At 43.9% G+C, this 17500-nt stretch overlaps 1 protein-coding gene across 1 annotated transcript in view; it reads left to right on the top strand.

The window, feature by feature from the left end:
• LOC138949961 (neogenin-like) overlaps positions 1-15696 on the top strand; it is a 16682-nt gene extending 986 nt beyond the window's left edge. Inside the window, exons 3-14 of the mRNA XM_070321744.1 lie at positions 642-743; positions 1160-1369; positions 1874-1960; positions 2378-2560; positions 3855-4006; positions 5128-5272; positions 6827-6928; positions 7310-7504; positions 9934-10023; positions 11849-12106; positions 13631-13732; positions 15542-15696. Coding sequence (XP_070177845.1) covers positions 642-743; positions 1160-1369; positions 1874-1960; positions 2378-2560; positions 3855-4006; positions 5128-5272; positions 6827-6928; positions 7310-7504; positions 9934-10023; positions 11849-12106; positions 13631-13732; positions 15542-15696 — 1781 coding nt within the window. The remainder of the gene's footprint in view (positions 1-641; positions 744-1159; positions 1370-1873; positions 1961-2377; positions 2561-3854; positions 4007-5127; positions 5273-6826; positions 6929-7309; positions 7505-9933; positions 10024-11848; positions 12107-13630; positions 13733-15541) is intronic.
• The last annotated feature ends 1804 nt before the right edge of the window (positions 15697-17500 follow it).

Raw genomic sequence — 17500 nt, 5'->3', positions numbered from 1 at the left:
AGGAGGGCGGGGATGTAGCTCAGTCGGTAGCGCGCTGGAATTGTATCCAGTTGGCCGCTGTCAGCGTGAGTTCGTCCCCACGTTCGGCGAGAGATTTATTTCTCAGAGTCAACTTTGTGTGCAGACTCTCCTCGGTGTCCGAACACCCCCCGTGTGTACACGCGCAAGCACAAGACTAAGTGCGCACGAAAAAGATCCTGTAATCCATGTCAGAGTTCGGTGGGTTATAGAAACACGAAAATACCCAGCATGCTTCCTCCGAAAACGGCGTATGGCTGCCTAAATGGCGGGGTAAAAAACGGTCATACACGTAAAATTCCACTCGTGCAAAAAAACCCACGAGTGTACGTGGGAGTTTCACCCACGAACGCAGAAGAAGAAGAAGAAGATCCATGCAGGGACGGACACGCGCGAAAAGATGCTCTTCATTGAGGGCAACAGGAACAAGCCGTTCCTCATCGGTAATCCTGGCTGTACACTGGGTGTGTCGGCTTTGCTGTTAAATAACTGATTGATGGTAGCTAGGAATGGAGGTAGACTGCTTTGCTGTTCACTGTGAAGTAAAGCTTTGTGTGTGCTGGGTGTCACTTGATGTGAGCTGTGTGTCACGTGATGTAATATGTGTGTCACGTGGTGTGCAGGTCTGGGTCGGGACGAGACGTACTATCTCCGTATCGCTACTCTCACCACGTGGGGCTTCGAGGCGTCATCACAGTGGATACGTATCCAGAAACACCCGCACGGTTCGTCTTTTGGCCTCTTGGCAGGAATAGTTGACATGTAAACCGGCCTGGCTCTGTCTGTCTCTCTTTCGATATCTTCCTTGCTCTGTCCATCTGTCTACCTGGTTACCGTTATCTGTCGCAGGTGGCTCAGTGGTTACACCTAAACACGTACACACCTGGGTTGCGCGACTGTTCTTGCCGAATACCCCAGCAATGGTATAATAAAGAAATTGAAATAAAATGATTTGATAAACAAAGGGAAATAAGCGCTCTAAGTGCATACGACATGTGTATTAGAGTAAGCGAGAGTTATACGGAACCATTCTCCTGGCACCTGAGATAATAACAAGCAGTGAAATGAACAAGCAACTTTTATTTTTGAAATTAATTAAATGAAATGAAATTGATCCTCCAAAATGTTCTTTCTCCCACAGAGTTCCTCCCCCCAGCGCCCCCCAAGGACATTAAAGCCGTGACGTCAGTCGACGCCATCCGGGTCACCTGGACGCCCTCCCGTGACCCCGAAAGTAGAAAGCCGCCGTTGCTAGGCTACCGCCTGATCTACGGGCCGGTAGACAAACCGTCCGAGGTGGACAGGGTGGAGCTTGACCCCCGTGCTGACCGCTTCTCCATCCGGGGCCTCAGTAGGCTGCTGTATTTCGTCTATGGGGGGGGGGGGGGGGTAGAGGGGGGCCAGCGCGCTACCAACTGAGCTACGTCCCCAAGGGCGAGGGAGGGATGGAGAGAAAGAGAGGGGGGGGAGGGATAGAAGGAGAGAGAGGGGGTAGGGAGGAATGAAGAGAAAAAGGGGGAGGGAGGGAGGGAGAGAGAGGGAGGGAGGGATGGAGAGAGAGAGGAGAAGGGAGGGATGGAGAGAGAGAGAGAGAGAGAGAGAGAGAGAGAGAGACAGAGAGAGAGAGAGAGAGAGAGAGAGAGAGAGAGAGAGGATGCCAAAGTTTACAGCTAATTGTCATTATTCCATTAAGCAATCGTGCCCTGCAAATGTGTGTGATGGCAGTGTCTCATACAGTGTCTCATTCAGTGTCTTATCGAGTTGCTGTTTTCGTGTATCATTCAGTGTCTCATCCAGTGTCTCACTTAGTGTCTAACTCAGTGATTCAGTGTCTCATTCAGAGTGCTCGTTTCAGACGACTCGACGCTGTACATCATCCAGCTGAGAGCCTTCAACAAGTACACCATGAGTGACCCCATGTATGTCAGGGCGGCCACTAAAGGTGTGTGTGTGAGTGTGTGTGTGTGAGAGTGTGTTTGTGTGTGTGTGTTTGTGTGTGTGTGTGTGTGTGCATGTTAGTACTGGCGTTGTCATCGTGAAGATGATGATGGTGGTGACAACGTCGACGACGACCACGACCACGACGACGATGCTGCTACTGCTGCTGCTGCTGCTGCTGTTGATGTTGATGATGATGACGACGATGATTGCGACGACGACGATGCTGCTGCTGCTATTGACAATGATGATGATGATGATGATGATGATGATGATGATGATGATGATGATGATGATGATGATGACGACGACGACGACGACGATGATGATGATGATGATGATGATGATGATGATGATGATAACGACAACGACGACGACGATGACGGTGCTGCTGCTGCTGCTGATGATGATGATGTTGCAGCCCTCCCGCCAAGCACTGTAATCAACGCCAGAGCAGTGGCCCTGTCGTCCAAAGAAATCCATGTTCACTGGAACCGCCCAGCGCGAGGTCACGTGACCAAGTACCAGCTCCGCTATTGGCGGCCCGGCAAGCGGGATAAACAGTCAGCCTGGCTCCAAGCCCCCACTGCTGATTACGTGGCAGGTCAGGGCAGAGAGAGAGAGAGAGAGAGAGAGAGAGAGAGAGAGAGAGAGAGAGAGAGAGAGAGAGAGAGGGAGAGAGTGAGAGAGAGACTGAGAGAGAGACAGACAGAGACAGAATAAGAGACACATTCAGAGAGAGAGAAAGAGAGACAGAGAAAGAGAGAGACAGAGAAAAAAAGAGACAGAGAAAGAGATATTAAGCTAACTACAGTACAACTTTTTACATAACTGACATGGCCAACAATTAAAAAGACATGTCAAGATGCATTATGGTTCTCCAACAATGATGGAATATTCGAACAAACATTATTGTCATCATTTTCACGAGTTTTCATTCACAAACACCTGGTAAATAAATCTCATGTTCCCCATGCAATAACTCGAGGTGGTGAATGGGTTTGAGCTTTCATGTGAAACGTGGATTGTCAAAGTAAAAGCCAATCAGGCTGATTGTTTGATGTGTGGAACCATCGTGGCTTTGGATTTGTGTTTCCGAGGACAACGATTGTAAGCATTCACTCTCAAAGACCCAATCAATGTTGATAATTACCGCGGCGACTCATGGTCAATTTGCAACTTATCTCTGTAATCGCAAAATCCACAACGAAAAGTCATAAACACTTAAAAGAAAAGAAATATGCTCAACACTTACTGAATTCACAGGTATGATCGCAGCTCTGTACATTTTCAGACTGGAAGAAAAGCGTCAACAAGCTACGTTTGACGTCACATACAAGTTTGACGTGTTATCTCGTGCTACTGTGACGATGCTTTGTGGCCCGGAGTTGGATTTTAAAATTCGTCTCCCTGTGGGTTATTGTGCATTTTGTTGCACAACCGAAATGATGACAAAAACGATGTTTGGTAGCTTGTTGTCAGACCAGCACTTTGTTGTTGGTCCTCGGGGAGCATATCGCCTTTTGTCTCATATTTATCAACCGCGGCCTTCGGCCTTGGTCGATGAAGATGAAACAAAAGACGATATGGTCCCCTTGGACCAACAAAAAAGCTGGTCTGTCAACAAGCCACCAAACATCTTATAATATGCACAGTCATGTTTCAATACAATCACTGATAGAGTACTGTACTGACATGTTATCAAAGTGGGAGAGAGATAGGGAGAGAGAGAGATGGAGGGAGGTGGAAGAGACATAGAGATCGAGGTGGGTGGGGGATGCAGATGACAATGCAGTCCAATTACAAAGAGCAAAGAGTCAGCAGACACATCTGATTAATCCTCTGTTTCTGTCTGTTCAGTGTCATATCATGATGGTTTATTGATATTTCACTTACAGGCAGTCTGAAAAAGTTCAGCAGCTACAGATTTGAAATCATTCCCTTCGCTGGTGACGTCATCGGCGAGGGAAGCGTCATTTTCGCCGACACCCTCGCCAGCAAACCTGACGCTCCGCCTCGTGACGTCACAGTGAAAACTATCAACGCTACGGTAATTGTGGGAAGAGGAGAGAGAGAGAGAGAGAGAGAGAGAGAGAGAGAGAGAGAGAGAGAGAGAGAGAGAGAGAGAGAGAGAGAGAGAGAGTGAGAGAGAGACAGAGAGAGAGAGAGAGAGAGAGAGAGAGAGAGAGAGAGAGAGAGAGAGAGAGAGAGAGAATCTTTGCACTGCGTTATGTATCGATTGAACACTGGATTTCCCTTCTTTGAGCCATGTGACGTCGGAGGCCGACAAAACTTCATATCTAGGCGGCCAGCCGAGACAACAACAAAGTACATGTTTGTGTGCGTTCAATAATAAAAACTAAAAGGAATTCTAACCAGCTGGCGCGTTCTCGGAGGAACACTGACTGTCTCGATCTGTGTAAAATGTCATATTTTGGTCAAAAGTTCAAATAACGTATAATATTCCATTCATGCAAGTGACGCCAAAAATAAAGAATGTATCGCTAATGCGGTGACTTGACGTTCAATAATACCCAATATTGACGGACTGTGTGATGATATCTTCTGCTATGGTCTGTTGAGACAGTGATATCAAAATCGAGACCGGAGGTCGAGATTTTGATATCACTGTCGAAACAGACCAATAGCAGAAGATATCATCACACAGTCAGTCAATGTTAGATATATTGCTAATTCTCTGGACATTTTGTATTTACTCATAGCGTTCTCTACTGTTGTTAAGATCGCCATGTATTTACTGTAAAGAAATTACAAAAGTATTTGTCTCAGTTTTGGCTGTTCCATATCCCTCCCTCTGATTATTATTTCTTTTTGTTCACTCTTTTCTTGTACTTTTCAGTATTTCAAAATGTCTTTTCTTTCAAAAAGTCTTTAGTCACTTGCTCAACTAAATTCTGGGATCATTACATTTTCATATATATTTGTTTGTTTTTAAATGTTGGTGTTTTTGTTTTTGAAGTGGGGAAGCAATAAAGAGGTCGTCGATATCAAAACTGATATCGACGGAAATGTCGTCGATATCACTTTTGTACTGAGCTCAGTTTTGTCCAATTGACCAATGGAAATCCACGTAACATATGAAATAGCAATAATGCGAAATATCGCAATGACTCGTTACTCAGTGATAACATAACATCATGATGACGACAGCACCTGATGGTGACGTGGAAGCCGCCCCCAGAGGGCGCGCAAAACGGTGAGGTGACCGGCTACAAGGTGATCATGAAGAAGAAGGGGGGACCCCGGCTGGCCAAGTTCAGTGTGGATGCTGATCGCTACAACTACACGTTTAAAGGTCAGTGCATCTCTGTCTATCTTTGTGTAGTCTTTGTCGTGAACTTTAGTTGAATCAGTAGGCTATGTATGTGTGTGGAGGGGTGTTTATGTGTGTGTGTGTGTTGGGTGGGGGTTGTGTGTGTGTGGAGTGGTGTGTGTGTGTGTGTGTGTGTAGGGGGGGGGTCTGTGTGTGTACGTGTGCGCGTGCGTGCGTACGTGCGTGCGTGTGCGCGCGCGCGTTTGTGTGTGTGTGTGTGTGTGTGTTTGTTAGTGTGTGTGTGTTGGTGTTCATATTTAATGTAGCAGTTTGTGCTATCAGAAGGAACATGGGGAGCGGAAGCAGTGACCGTATTCCTCTCCATGTACTATGCTTTTTACACAAAAACCTCTTTTGTGACTACTTTATTAGTCTAACGACCCGGTCGTCTTAGAACCAACATTTGGTTCGGCGTTTGGACACTCATTGCAGTGTATTACTTTCAGAAGCTGAGGAAGGGATGTATGCACTTGTTTGTCTTTCAGATATTTTCTCTCTTTTGGCTGCCACAATACGTCATTTACGTTTTTGGCTATAGACATGGAACAAACCCCACTATACTTTGACAAGGGAAACAACCGCTGTATATTGAAATGCAGTATGCAGCAAGAAGATTGCCTCCCCTAGAGACCATTTTCTCAGTCTTGGTGTAATTGCAACACCTTGTACGTTATGATTTTGTATTCAGTAGTTGTATACTCTGACAAGGGAAACAACCGCTGCATATTGAATTGCAGCAAGGTGTTTACCTCCCTTAGAGACCATTTTCTCGGTTGGTGTCATTGTTTCACTTTTATGATTCGATTTTTAATTTAACTTTTTAACTAACGTCTCCTGAAGACCATGTTGTCATTCTTGGTGTAATTGCTTTACCTTGTAAGTTCTGATGTTGTATTCTGTCTTTTTAAAGTTAAAAAAAAAATAACTCAATTCTTCCTGCAGTCTAGGGGAAGGGCTCACCAAACTGTGCATCCCTGCGTACTATACGCACTAGAAGCCGAAATCACGTACTAGAAGTTCCGGGACGGGGTCCCGCGACGCACTAAACCGAAAAAGAGTCAGTCTTGGGACGCACTAAATTTCTTGTATCGTGCGTCCCGAAGGTACTGTTTTCAGACTGTAAAAATACACCGGGGCTTGGAGGTGTCTGGGCTCTCGGGACACTCTAAAACTCCGCTAAGGGGGTCCATGGACCCTCTAAAACTGAAAAAAATTGGGGCCTCGGGACCCTCTAAAACTCCGCTAAGGGGGTCCATGGACCCTCTAAAACTGAAAAAAATTGGGGCCTCGGGACCCTCTAAAACTCCGCGGAGGGGGTCCGTGGACCCTCTAAAAATAAAAGATGGGGGTCCCGGGATCCTCTTAGAGGTGCGTCCCTGGGGAGCCCTGAGTTGTTTGTTTCGGTACCTGTATAAAGTGTTGTTGTGTGTAGACCCCCCCCCCCCCTCCTTTGCCTCCGTGGGTCTTTGTTTAACCTAATTGTTCCAGCAGTCCAGGTTTTGTTTCGGTACGAGTATAAGGTGTTGTTGTGTGCAGACCTCAAGCCGGGCAGTACATACAAGGTGCGTATGGCCGCCATCAACAACAACGGGACGGGACCCTTCACTGACTGGGTGGTGGGACGCACTGACACCATCGGTGAGTCTCTGCCCCCTCCCCTTCCTCTCATTGTCTCCGTGTGTCTTTATCTATCTGTCTGTCTGTCTGTCTGTCTGTCTGTCTGTCTGTGTCTGTCTGTCTGTCTGTCCGTCCGTCTGCCTGTCTGTCAGTGTCTGTCTGTATGCCTGTTTGTTTGTCTGTCTGTCTGTCTGTCTGTCCGTCTGTCTGTCTGTGCCAATGTCTGTATGCCTGTTTGTTGGTCTGTCTGTCTGTCTGCCTGTCTCTCGCTCTCGCTCTCGTACTATATCTCTCTCATATTGTATCTACCTCTCTTTCCCTCTCTCTCTCTCTCGAAATGTATCTCTCTCTGGTAGTGTATCTCTCTCTCTCTCGCTGTGTTTCTCTTTCCCTTTCTGCCAGAGATGCGACAGCCCGAGGGCCCGCAGTGGCTGAAGCTAGACGTGACGTCACACAGCGTGGTGGTCACGTGGTCAGTCCCGCGAGATATCGGAGTGCCAGTGCTGGGATACATTGTGGGGTACGGTCGTTACATCCCCGAGGTGTACCGCCACATCGTCGGTCCTGGGCAGAGATCCTTCGTCATCGAGGGTCTCAGTGAGTGATGGGAGAGAGAGAGAGAGAGAGAGAGAGAATTGATTTGAAATGAATTGAATTGAACTTTGTTTTACAAGGATTAAGATTTAAGGCTGGACGTTATTTTACAATCTGTCCTTGAGACGCACAAACACACATCCAAAATAAACATAGAAAAACATAATGAGGTGGGTGGGAAGAATAAACATATGATGATGATGATGATGATGATGATGATGGATGATGATGATGGTGATGATGATGATGATGATGATGATGATGATGATGATGATGATGATGATGATGATGATGATGATGATGGTGGTGAAGTATTGAAGTGAGAGAGAAAGAGAGAGGGAGAGGGGGGAGAGAGAAAAAGTTAGAGAGAGAGAGAGAGAGAGAGAGAGAGAGAGAGAGAGAGAGAGAGAGAGAGAGAGAAAAGTTAGAGAGAGAGAGAGAGAGAGAGAGAGAGAGATAAGTAAGTAAAGACAAGAGGAATTCATTATTACATCCCCGAGGTTTACCAACACATGGTTAGCCCTGGGCAGAGGTCAGTCCCTCGTCATTGAGGGGGTCAGCGAGAGATAGGGGAGAAAGAGCGAGGAACCGCCTGTGTAACACGAGAAAATTACTCCCACGAGAATTTTACTCCGGAGTAAACATTTCGTACGAAAAAGGTACTCCCTTTACGAAAAAAGCACTCCCCCATTGCAATAGAAAATTACTCCCCAAGACAGGTGAGTTCCGAGTAAACATTTCGTACAAAAATGTCACTCCCCTGACGAATAAATAACGAATAAATTACTTCACCCCAACACGATCAATTTAACCTCCCATGCCAGGTGTACGAAATGTTGACTCCCTTGTCCCCTGTTAGTCTTGGTGGTGGAAGGGGTGGAGGGAGGGTAGCGCGACATTCGTGTGCGCGAGATCACTTATTGGCATTATCCCTTCGCCCGCATCCCATTTTTGCGTACGAGATTTTTACTGGAAGTAAAAAAAATGGGGAGTAAAAATTTCGTGGAGGGAGTAGTTTTTTCGTGCCTAGGGGAGTTCTTTTCTCGTACGAAAAGTGTACTCGCAGTAAGAATTTCGTACGAAATATTTACTACGGAGTAAATTTTTCGTGGAGTAAGAATTTCGTGTTACACGGGAAGGTGAGGGGGAGAGAGAGGAAGAGCGAGAGGGGGGTGGGGTGGGTTAGAAGAGAAACAATGATAATGGTAATGACATTGACAACTTTATTGGCTGTGCGTGTACTGTGTGATAGAAACTTTAACATTTCCGAGTCTATGGATAAAGCTCGCATAAGAAGATTACGTCTCGGTCAAAAGTGTTTGACGTGTGTGATAGAAACTATTTGAAGACGTCACATTATGACGTAAGAGGGTTAGACGTCACTCAAAGGAATTACTGAAAGTCTCGGTCATTGTTATTGTGAGCGGGCCGAGACCAGTTGGCACATCCAGGATCTCGCTTTCTTGCACAGTTTCCTATGCTTACTGTGTGTGTGTGTGTGTGTGTGTGTGTGTGTATGTGTGACGGAGTGATTGAGTTTGTGTTACTGTTTGTCGATTTCTTACGTGAGCCTTGAAGGCTTCGCCTCTTGTTTTTAATTACAAGGGCAATTGCATAAGCAGACAGTGTTTGCTTTTTTACGACCAGCCCTAGCTCGCCATAAAGAAGGACGACACTCATAATAAACGCGAAATGAACAAAATACTTCATTAACAACAATGTCAAAAATGTCTTTCCGCTGATTTGTCAGTTCATAATTTTACAAACGAGTCTTTCTGGAGTATGCTTGTTTGTGCGTCTCTGTGTGTGTTTTAATGAGCGCACGCCCGTGAGTCGAAGTCACGGTATGTGTGTTTAATATACGTACGTCTATAAGGGGTTTGATGCTTAAGCTTACTGCATTTTGATGTTTTTATTATATAAAAATTGTAAACAAATTCTAAGCATGAGGTTATTCTAGGCATTTCTGTATACTTCAACTTTTCATTTTAGGGCGTTGATCTTGCTTGACATGAACCTGTAAAGCGGTGTCTTCTCAGTAGCTAGAACATGTAGTGTTATTATTTTTACGTCTTAATAGACATTTTTTTCCGGAAATAACTCTGTCAGGATTTTCAGCAGTCTGAGCCCTTTTTACCTCGGCCAAACTTTTCACAACATCCGGAGCATGTTCCACGCTTATGCTATGCTATGCTATGCTATGCTATGCTATGCTATGCTATGCTATGCTATGCTATGCTAACTTGGTTTTTGTGTCCCCAGGACTAATGTCTAGTTGGGACATGACGTGGTTATATGCTAGGACAAACTTCCACGCTTCCGATCGGCTGTATCCTTATAGCTTGAGGTGAAGCGGCTCTTACTCTTCTAGACCGCTGACAATTCTGAAATACTTATATTCGAAAATCTTCTATTGTTTACTTTTCTGACAGAGCCTGAGACGGAGTACATTGTCAGTGTCAGGGCCTTCAACCACATGGGGGAGAGTGTTCCACAATTTGCTGTCGTGCACACTTTGTCCGGTGAGTTAGTCAGTCTGTCTGTCTGTCTGTCTGTCTGTCTGTCTGTCTGTCCATCCTCCATTCTGCCCTGATGTCTTTCTTTCCTTGGCTAGTTAGTTATAGCTATAGTTGTTTTGTTAGTTAGTTGCTTGGTTCATTAGTTGACATCATCATTCCATATCTCAAGCCAATGTATATTAAACTAGAATGAATACCCGCTTCGCCGGGTACTCGGCTTCGCCGGAAAGAAGTAGAGCCGAATGATACCTGGCTTCGCCGGGAAGAAGTAGAGCCGAAAGCCGGGTACCCGGCTTCGCCGGGAAGAAGTAGAGGAATACCCGGCTTTGCCGGGATGAAAGCGTTGTGGACAGTGACCTTCTAAAAATAGTAACGGGAATATCCGGCTTCGCCGGGATGAAAGCGTTGTGGACAGTGACCTTCTAAAAATAGTAACGGGAATATGGATTGACGCCACACGAAGGAAGGGAGATAAACGCAAAACACTGGAGAAGATAAGGAAAAGTTACTGGGAATGGATGTAGTGGATCTACAGAAAAACCAAAATCGGTTCAGCGCTGCGCGCTGAGAGCACGTGTTGAAAATTCTCATCGACCAGGTTGTGTCCGGGGTCTACCTGAATATGCCCACCAAATTTGAAGCAGATCCATCGAGAACTTTGGCCGTGCATCGCACACACACACACACACACACACACACACACACACACACACACACACACACACACACACAAGTCTTATATATATATATATAGATACACATGTATGAAGTACTTTGACAAAACAAATGTAAGAGTAATTAGCATTTAAGTGGGTGGCATATCTAGGGGTCACCCTGTAGTATTTTCTATATTATGCTTTATGATGTCTGTCTGTTTGTGTTATTCAAAAATGCGATCTGGTGCCCAAAGAAAAATGTCCATGTTTATGTAAAATGAGAATGGACATTGAAGTTTTCTGATCTGATCTGATCTTATCTGATGCTATCTTATCTTATCTGATCTGATCTTATTTGATCTGATCTGATCTTATCTTATCTTATCTTATCGTATCGTATGTATCTTTTCTTATCTTATATGTGACCCTCCACCACGAAATGAGTCGCATGTGACCTCGCGCGGTTCTGCGCTAGGCTTAATATAAGTCCGGGGAGTGTCTGGGTCACCTTAGTCACAGGCTTATAACTCAAACGGTTTTCACCACTGGATGCAGAGCATACAAAAACTCTTTAGGAAAATGTACAAATATGAAAATCATGCAAAGGTGACATGCGACTCATTCCGTGGTGGAGGGTCACATCTTGTCTTGTCTTGTCTTATCTTATCTTATCTTATCTTACCTTATCTTAATCTTAATCTTTATCTTATCTTATCTTAATCTTATCTTAATCTTATCTTAATCTTATCTTAATCTTATCTTATCTATCTTAATCTTATCTTAATCTTATCTTATCTTATCTTATATTAATCTTATCTTATCTTAATCTTATCTTATCTATCTTAATCTTATCTTAATCTTATCTTATCTTATCTTATCTGACCTTATCTTAATCTTTATCTTATCTTATCTTATCTTAATATTATCTTAATCTTATCTTAATCTTATCTTAATCTTATCTTAATCTTATCTTATCTATCTTAATCTTATCTTAATCTTATCTTATCTTATCGATCTTAATCTTATCTTATCTTATCTTATCTATTTTATCTTATCTTATCTATCTTATTTATCTTATCTTATCTTATCTTATCTTATCTTATCTATTTTATCTTATCTTATCTATCTTATTTATCTTATCTTATCTTATCTTATCTTATGTCCGTGCGCAGCCCCGCCAGTGCTGGCCCTGGAGGTACCGGTCAAGCTGAGGGTCCTTCCCCTGTCCCCCACCCACATGGCGCTCTCCTGGTTGGACCCTGCTCTGCTGAAAAGACCCCCTGCCCCTCCCCCCGCTTCTCCCTCCGCCCCCACCTCCCTGCCCCCTCCACCACCCTCCGACGGCCGTGTCTACTTGATTCGGTACTCCGCCATCAGCGGCGAGGAGTATCAGTACCTCAACGCCACCACCACTTCTCTCAACGTCTCTGGTTGGTGCCTGTCTGTGTGTCTGTTTGTCTGTCTGTCTGTCTGTCTGTGTGTCTGTCTGTGTGTCTGTCAGTCTGTGTGTCTGTCAGTTGGTCTGCATGTCTGTCTGTCTGTCTGTCTGCATGTCTGTCTGTATGTCTGTCTGTCTGTCTGTCTGTCTGTCTGTCTGTCAGTTGGTCTGTATGTCTGTCTGTCTGTCTGTCTGTCTGTCTGTCTGTCTGTCTGTCCATCCTCTTTTCTGTCCTGATGTTTTTCTTCCCTTGGATCAGTTAGTTAGCTAGCTACTTTGTTACTAACTGAGTTGCTTATTTGGTCATTTAGTCCTTTGGGGGACGAGAACGGGGTAAGGGCGACGGACAAGGTAATTCGTCCTTGGTTTAAAACACATTTTATTCAAATTATTAAGTGTCATGTCATTAGAATAAGCAAACAATTAGGGCTTGATCTCCAGCACGATATTTTCAATGATACGTAAAAGCATTATCCTGTGAAGTAAATGAGTGAGTGCGTGTTTGCATGCGTGAGTGAGTGAGTGAGTGAGTGAATGAGTGAGTGAGTGAGTGAGTGAGTAAGGGTGAGTAAGTGAATGAGCGAGCGAGCGAGCGAGCGAGTGAGTGAGTGAGTGAGTGAGTGAGTGAGTAAGGGAGTAAGTGAGTGAGTGAATGAGTGAGAGAGGGAGGGAGAGAATAAGGGAGTGAGTGAGTGAGTCAAATCAAATCAAATCAATCAAATCAAATCAAATCAAATTTTATTTTACGAGGGTTGTGGCATAAGCAATATAAACGAGCTTCTTTTCAACCAGCCCTCGCCCAGAGAGGGACTATTCTAATCTCAAATGCATATATATACAGTGAGTCAGTGAGTGAGAGAGTAAGGGAGTAAGTGAGCGAGTGAATGAGTGAGCGAGTGAGTGAGTGAGTAAGTGAGTGAGAGAGTAAGTTAGTTGTTGCTTTTTGGGTCCAGCGGACCATTTAGGCCAAATCAAGACCCCGAGAGAGAGAGTAAATGAGCGAGTGAGTAAGGGACTAAGTGAGTGAGTGAATGAGTGAGTGAGTGAGTAAGTGGGCGAGTGAGTAAGGGAGTAAGTGAGCGAGTGAGTGAGTAAGGGAGTGAGTGAGTGAGTGAGTGAGTGAATGAGTGAGTGAGGGAGTAAGTAAACGAGTGAGGGTGAGTGAGTGAGTGAATGAGTGAGTGAGGGAGTAAGTGGGCGAGTCAGTAAGTGGGCAAGTGAGTGAGTGAGTAAGGGAGTGAGTGAGTAAGGGAGTGAGTGAGTGAGTGAGTGAGTGAATGAGTGAGTGAGGGAGTAAGTAAACGAGTGAGGGTGAGTGAGTAAGTAAGTGAGTGCTAGGGAGTATATAGGAAAATGACGAGGTAGAACTAGAAGTGGATATATATTTTTTTTTATCACGTTGTTTCTTTTACTTGCACTTGCACTTGCACACGACGGTTTAGTTCTCTGTAGGTGTGTGTACATGAATAAGAAAGGAAGGCAGACAGTGACGTCACTGTTGATGGCGTGTGTGCAGGGCTTGACGTAGCGACGACGTATGAGTTTGCCGTGAGAACAACACGTGACGGGGAGAAGAGTGGCTGGTCACTACCTGTGGTCAACACCACGCAACAGACTGGTCAGTATTGTGTGTGTGTGTGTGTGTGTTTGTGTGTGTGTGTGTGTGTGTGTGTTTGTTTGTGTTTATGTGTGTGTGTGTGTTTGTGTGTATATATATATATGTGTGTGTGTGTGTGTGTGTGTGTGTGTGTGTGTGTGTGTGTGTGTGTGCGCGCGCGGGCGTGTTTGTGTAAATGTGTATTTGAAATGAAGCTATTCAGTCTCGTCGTCTACATGTTATGGTTTTACATTTAGTCAAATTTTGAATAAATGTTTTAACACAGACGTGGAATCGATACGAGGGTGGTGGCGGTGCCCAGTGTGTGTGTGTGTATGTATGTGTGTGTGTGTGTGTGTGTGTGTGTGTGTGTGTGTGTGTGTGTGTGTGTGTGTGTAGAGCGATTCCCAGAAAACTACTCGACAGATCTTTATGAAACTTTGTATTCACATTCTTTCCGGGAGATGTCTTAGATAGCGTAATATCCGGCTTTTAGTGGAAGCTGAGGCATGATCACTAGATCATTTTTAATCAAATGGATTGAATGTTTTTGTCAAGCGGCAATCTTCAACGAAACCCGGACTATGGATTGCTTAAGCTTGGAAGATCAATCATTAAAGGCACAGTAAGCCTCCCGTAAACCATCACAGATACTGTCAGGCTTTTACACACAGTACAAACACCCTACCATTTGAACGCTCACCAAACGGGAACATCCTAGGTGCCCTACGTAAAGAGCGAGCAATTTTCAAAGAATGAATTTTGCGGATTGTCTGTCAGACGTGTTACGTTTTGGTGCTAGACCTAACTTTTAAAATCTAAATCAGTAATAAATTGACAGCTTGTTACACAAACATTCTTAAATCATAAAAGATTTCTTTTTTCATCAAGACAAGATCAGTACAGTTCGAAGTTTTGAAAGTTTGAAAAAAGAAAAGCCCGGAAGCAGGGTCACGCAAGGTCGTGGTTCTCGTAGCAGACGACGGTTTATGACGTCGCCAGTTCCTCTGAACAGTCAAAATCCATCGCTAGAGTTCTTGTGAACCACAACCGTTTGTTTCGTGCATAGTCAGAGGTACATAATAACGTGCTATTGCAGATAAGCTTACAGCGAGCCGCACTCAAATTACAAAGTGACGACTGCATTGTGAAAAAGGGAAACTGGATCACACGGGTGCACGATGGCTCAGGGGTAAGATAAACCACGCAAAAATAAATTCTTTGAAAATTGCTCTCTCTTTACGGAGGGCACCTCGGATGTTCTCAAGCGATGAGTGTTTAAATGTAAGGGTGTTTGTACTGTGTGTAAAAGCCTGACAGTATCTGTGATGGTTTACGGGAGGCTTACTGTGCCTTTAATTAATGAGTTTGGTCATTACACATCTCAAATTGTATTCTGGAAATGCACTCACAAATAATAGTTTAATTTGGCATTACGTTCGCATGCTTCGCGGAGACGAGCTGGACCTGTCTCAGGCTTCCGATTTAGGCTAGCGAAGCCTCAATACATGTAGTCTCGGTGTTGGCTTTTTAAAAAAAAATTTTTTTTTTATAGACTTGATGTTTTAGTTTTAGGACGATAGTTTGACTACATGTATTGTTTATATCGCTTCACACGACTTTTTATTTTTTATTTATTTTTTTTTTCTTCTTTTTTACAACACATTATACATTACATCACAGTTCACATCGCCACATACATACATACAACATGCATAAAAAAGAAGAATGAGCACCACATGTGAATGTCGCATCGGAGACAATAAAGTTGTTGTGTGCGTCATATCCTGTGCCAGTACAGCAGACACACTTTCCGTTTTTCTGTCACAGCGCCATCTTCGGCTCCAAGCAGAGTTACGGTCCTTGCCTTGCCTAGTTCTCCTCCTTCGCTGCAGCTCAACTGGTCACAGCCCGCCTTCCCCAACGGGCACATCACAGGTAAGGCATTAGAAGTAGGCATCCTACTGCCAATCAAAACTTCCTGACTGCCAGGGAATATTGGAGTTCGGGGTGTAATATTTCACAAAAAATTCTAGCTCCAAACTGGCAGAAGGTAGGAAAGTAAAACCTATGTTATTTTTAAAGGAAATTCAACCAAGCATCTGTTTTTAGTATCTAATCATGGAAATAATGCACAAGTGCAGGACGGGTATACCCGTCCTAAGGCAGTCAAGGGGTTAAGTGCTGTTTAGACGGCACACTTTCTACTCCAACTGTGCCCCAGTTTTCAAGCGATTTTAGTCGGCGCCAAGTCTAACAAGTCGCGTAAGGCGAAAATACAACATTTAGTCAAGCTGTCGAACTCACAGAATGAAACTGAACGCAATGCAAATTTTCAGCAAGGCCGTTTACTCGTAGCATCGTGAGTTCACCGCTCGTGGCAAAGGCAGTGAAATTGACAAGAAGAGCGGGGTAGTAGTTGCGCTGAGAAGGATAGCACGCTTTTCTGTACCTCTCTTCGTTTTAACTTTCTGAGCGTGTTTTTAATCCAAACATATCATATCTATATGTTTTTGGAATCAGGAACCGACAAGGAATAAGATGAAAGTGTTTTTAAATTGATTTCGAAAATTTAATTTTGATCATAGTTTTTATATTTTTAATTTTCATTTATTGTTTTTAATTTTTAATTTTAATTTATATGTTTTTGGAATCAGAAAATGATGAAGAATAAGATGAACGTAAATTTGGATCGTTTTATAATTATTTTTTTTCCAATTTTCAGATTTTTAATGACCAAAGTCATTTATTAATTTTTAAGCCACCAAACTGAAATGCAATACCGAAATCCGGCCTTTGTCGAAGATTGCTTGGCCAAAATTTCAATCAATTTGATTGAAAAATGAGGGTGTGACAGTGCCGCCTCAACTTTTACAAAAAGCCGGATATGACGTCATCAAAGGTATTTATCGAAAAAAAAGAAAAAAAACATCCGGGGATATCATTCCCAGAAACTCTCATGTCAAATTTCAGAAAGATCGGTCCAGTAGTTTGGTCTGAATCGCTCTACACACACACACGCACAGACAGACAGACATACACACACACACACACACACACACACACACATACACCACGACCCTCGTCTCGATTCCCCCTCTATGTTAAAACAATTAGTCAAAACTTGACTAAATGTAATAAAAAAAAGTTGCTGCCCATGTAAACAGCGCACACCAGTCTAGAGACATCCTGCTTGCTGCCGCGCGAGCCGAGACAATTTTCTCTCTTTATCTTCACTGCGCTGGCTGCAAAACCCCTCCGCACGGAGGTGTTTTCAGACACATCATGCAGACACAGGGTGGCACGCTCAAATTAAACTTCGCCATAACATTATTGCGACAAATTTCGCACTCAATTTAAAGCATTAATTTCAGTGTTATTTCATTCAAACTTTATTTGCCATTTAAGGCAGTCCAATTGACTATCAGGCACATCTTTCGGATCAAACTGAAGATTTCTTTAACATGGATCACGTGACCACTGCTTCCATGAGGATACCCCCCAAATCGAGCTGACACAAACGGAGGGAACTAGTTAAAAATCGATGAAAAATCATAACAGGCAAAACTTGACAACTTTAACATACGAGGGGAAAGTCAAATCAATTATCTGCCGGGAACACGTTGTTTTGTTTAGCTAGCTTGCGTATTTCTAGTGCTATGCTACTCCTACAATTGCAGGTGTTGAGCGCATTTTGAGGGGTACCATGACACAAAGCGCTTTATTTTAGCAATGGCTATAAGTGGATTTTGCTTTGAAACTTCCAGAATATTATAAGATGTTTGATGG

This window comes from Littorina saxatilis, linkage group LG16 (genome assembly GCF_037325665.1).
Source record: "Littorina saxatilis isolate snail1 linkage group LG16, US_GU_Lsax_2.0, whole genome shotgun sequence".
NCBI classification, from domain to species: Eukaryota; Metazoa; Mollusca; class Gastropoda; order Littorinimorpha; family Littorinidae; genus Littorina; species Littorina saxatilis.
This window is presented reverse-complemented; position numbering and strand designations above follow the sequence as displayed.